Source organism: Cynara cardunculus (assembly GCF_001531365.2).
Source record: "Cynara cardunculus var. scolymus isolate 2C chromosome LG 5, CcrdV1, whole genome shotgun sequence".
NCBI classification, from domain to species: domain Eukaryota; kingdom Viridiplantae; phylum Streptophyta; class Magnoliopsida; order Asterales; family Asteraceae; genus Cynara; species Cynara cardunculus.
In genome coordinates this window covers 4969484-4973389 of record NC_037532.1, presented here as the reverse complement: position 1 = coordinate 4973389, position 3906 = coordinate 4969484, and the positions used below count along the sequence as shown (strand labels likewise).

At 37.3% G+C, this 3906-nt stretch overlaps 1 protein-coding gene across 1 annotated transcript; it reads right to left on the bottom strand.

Annotated features, from left to right (window-relative positions):
- Positions 1-877: 877 nt before the first annotated feature.
- On the bottom strand, positions 878-3691 carry LOC112512175 (tubulin beta-2 chain-like). Its single transcript, XM_025118037.1, has 3 exons — positions 3228-3691; positions 1917-2186; positions 878-1752 (listed from the first exon to the last, which is right to left on the bottom strand). The coding sequence occupies exons 1-3, from the start codon at positions 3619-3621 to the stop codon at positions 1079-1081; spliced, it is 1338 nt and encodes a 445-aa protein (XP_024973805.1). The 5' UTR covers positions 3622-3691; the 3' UTR covers positions 878-1078.
- Positions 3692-3906: the final 215 nt, after the last annotated feature.

Below are 3906 nucleotides of genomic sequence, written 5' to 3'. Positions count from 1 at the left end.
ATTGGGGTTTTTTCCGGATTTTTTTCACTATTTTACCACTTTAACTAGTTGTACAAGTCATAAGAATGTATCCAACATGTTTTATAAAAGTTCAAGAAGTTATTTAACATGTTTTGGATTGTTCAATGACTTATTTGTTCCAAAAATTGTCCAATGACTTATTTAACATTTTTTGGAATGTCCAATGACTTATTTGTTTCAAAATTTGTCCAATGACTTATTTAACATATTTTGGAATGTCCAAGTGCTTATTTGTTCTAAAAAATTGTCCAATGACTTATTTAACATGTTTTGGAATGTCCAATGACTTATTTAACATGTTTTGGAATGTCCAATGACTTATTTGATCCAAAAAAAAGTCCAACGACTTAATCATTCCAAACAAGAAAGTCCATTGGTTTTTATTGTATTTTTCTCTTAAATAAAATATAAAAACTAATACAGACAACGAACATAGTTAAATTATAAATTATTATAAAATATATAAATTCAAATTACAGATGATCTATCATTTTTGAACTGCAAACCGAAAAAAAAAAATTGAATCCTTTATCAAGTAAGAAGTTATTTTGTTTACATTTTAGTAGTTTCATTAATAAACAGTCTCTGAATTGTTAAGAGACAAATCTTGTTAGGTAAAAAAAAAGTTTGTCTATGCTTAAAACTCTTTGTATGATTTTGTATCTTAAATCTTCCTTGACCCTTCAACGCTCTAATTTCATTGTATACAGTTACCAAATAATTATATTTTATTTTGTATTATATCATAAGAACCTGTTAATCATTTAATCACTATACACCAAACCATTCAATAACTATCAAAAAATCCTCTAGGCATTTCATAGAGACAGCAGAGGGCAGAGAGTTAAAAACCATATACCAGCAATAAACACCCAAATCAAACTTAACAACAAAAGAAAACATTACTTATGATCCAAATTACACACAAATGTTTTTTCCCAAAACCCTGTTTCTCATTACTACTTGTGTTTGGATAAAATGGCAGTTGAGATTACAACCACTGATACTTAACCAAAACCTCCACCTACATAAAAACCCATTTGCTTTCGCATCATACTTAAGCTTCATCGTACTCCTCTTCTTCCTCATACTCTCCCTCCTCATCAGCTGTTGCATCCTGGTACTGCTGATACTCGGAAACGAGATCGTTCATGTTGCTTTCAGCCTCAGTGAACTCCATCTCATCCATACCTTCACCGGTGTACCAATGCAAGAAAGCCTTTCTGCGGAACATGGCAGTGAACTGTTCACTCACACGCCTGAACATTTCTTGGATGGATGTTGAGTTCCCGATGAAGGTTGATGCCATCTTTAGACCTGTTGGTGGGATATCACAGACGGTGGACTTCACGTTGTTCGGGATCCACTCCACAAAGTATGACGAGTTCTTGTTTTGGACGTTTAGCATCTGCTCGTCGACTTCTTTGGTGCTCATCTTTCCACGGTAAATGGCAGATGCCGTCAAGTAACGGCCATGTCGTGGGTCAGCAGCACACATCATGTTCTTGGCATCCCACATTTGTTGAGTGAGTTCAGGGACAGTGAGGGCACGGTATTGCTGGGATCCACGTGATGTGAGAGGAGCGAAACCAACCATGAAGAAATGGAGACGCGGGAATGGGATGAGATTCACAGCAAGTTTCCGGAGATCAGAGTTGAGTTGCCCAGGAAACCTTAGACAGCAGGTGACTCCAGACATTGTGGCGGAAATAAGATGGTTTAGATCACCAACTGTAACGAGAATTTAAACATTAGTTACCTCAAACAAGCATTGTAGAGCAATTCTTATACATCATTGTGTGGAACCACAACAGATTACCCTCCAAAAGAACCGAAAAGATAAATAAATGGAACACAATCATATAAAACCAAGAAGTTATCATTTGAGAACTTACAACTTGGGGTCGTCAGCTTGAGTGTTCGAAAGCAAATATCATACAATGCCTCGTTATCAAGAACCATACATTCATCGGCATTTTCAACAAGTTGGTGAACAGATAAGGTGGCATTGTAAGGCTCCACAACAGTATCTGAAACCTTTGGAGATGGGAATACAGAGAAAGTCATCATCATTCTGTCTGGATACTCTTCCCTGATCTTTGAAATTAAAAGAGTTCCCATCCCAGACCCTGTGCCACCTCCAAGAGAATGGCAGACCTGGAAACCTGCAATATACCATGGACCAAATAATTCAAAGTCAAATTCCATACCGATTTAAAAAGATCAAAGGAAATAGCCTCAAAACAATTAATCGAAACACTGTTATTTGTGAAAGCTAAATGAAAATGGCATAGTAAACACAAACTGCATAAACCTTGATTCTCCTGTGTAAATAGAAGTTTGAAATTTTGAGAAACACTTTCTGAAGGCTTTATTTTCCATTTTTAATGGTAATCTGATCCCAAGTATTCTCAAGTAAATTGTATTCATAGCCATTACATTCATAATCATGGCAACCACCATACATCCAATTCAAAATGGAAAACAATTGTAGCCAGCAAAATCACCTAAAATCATCACTGTTCAGCAAAAACGCACAAAAACCACAATTATACTCATGACCTCTGTCCACTTTCTGAGCAAATTCCTACAACTAAAGTTCTTCAGGTTAAATGATACCGCCTCTAATGGATAAACAAAATCAACAATTACACTCCTTACCTCTGTCCACTAAGGGATAAACAGAAGTGAGATTCAACGCTTACATGAAAAGAAATGGCATGGAATTAGATGCCGGCCCTCAAGTTTCAACAAAATCTGAATTATCTCTCAGTAGATCGTAAATGAAAGGACAGGATCTATCATTTCTATCTAAACTTAAGCGAAAACGTAATAAAATTATAGCCGGCCCCTCAACATTCAACACATTTCACACAAATACAAGTACCCTTCCACATTTATATGTTAATTTTTCAGGCACTCATCCATTCTATCTATACGACCTAACAAACTTTTGGGCAAATTAACTTTTGAAGGACTCATCCTTTACATCTAGACAAATTAACAAACTTTTGATATATGAATATACTGCAACACACAAATTTTAACTACAAAGCCGCGAAATGATTGATGAAGAGTTAGATCTAGATCCGTACCGATACCCTATAAGGGGTAGATCTGCTATTTCTAACTCAAAACAGTCAAAATATTGAAGATAAATATTACACAATAGATGCATATATATGGATCTAGGTGAGCATGTATACCTTGTAAGCAATCACAATTCTCAGCCTCCTTCCTAACAACATCCAGAACCGAATCGATCAACTCAGCACCTTCAGTATAATGTCCCTTGGCCCAATTATTACCAGCACCAGACTGACCAAACACAAAGTTATCAGGCCTGAAGATCTGCCCATAAGCTCCAGATCTAAGACTGTCCATCGTCCCTGGCTCCAGATCCATGAGCACCGCTCGTGGAACAAACCTACCGCCGCTAGCCTCATTGTAATAAACATTGATCCTCTCGAGCTGAAGCTCAGAATCTCCGGTATACTTCCCGGTGACATCAATCCCATGCTCAGCACACACAACCTCCCAGAACTTAGCTCCGATCTGGTTTCCGCATTGACCACCTTGAATGTGGAGGATCTCTCTCATCTTGTAGGTTGGGGGAAGGAGGAAACTGAAGATTAGGGTTTGGGAAGAGAGAAGAGGAGTGACAGATTAGAGAGTATAGAGAGTGGGAAAGACTGGATCCGTTGGTTTTTATATAGGGTGAGATGTATATACGTATATACGTCTATACGTATAGGTCGATGGTGACAGGTTGTACATACGGTGTTTTTTAATGGCTCCAAAACCAATTTGATTTGAAATTTGAATGAAGGGCTGAGATTCGTTTAAGTGATGCAGATCGGACGGCAGAAAATTAATGGGACAAAT

What these genes read in the sequence shown, in the direction of transcription:
- LOC112512175 (XM_025118037.1), bottom strand. Translation starts at nt 3,621, where the DNA reads ATGAGAGAGATCCTCCACATTCAAGGTGGTCAATGCGGAAACCAGATC. An exon ending in GAATTGTGATTGCTTACAAG is followed by an intron (nt 2,187 to 3,227) that starts GTATACATGCTC and finishes GGTATATTGCAG; the next exon opens with GTTTCCAGGTCTGCCATTCT. An exon ending in CAAGCTGACGACCCCAAGTT is followed by an intron (nt 1,753 to 1,916) that starts GTAAGTTCTCAA and finishes TTCTCGTTACAG; the next exon opens with TTGGTGATCTAAACCATCTT.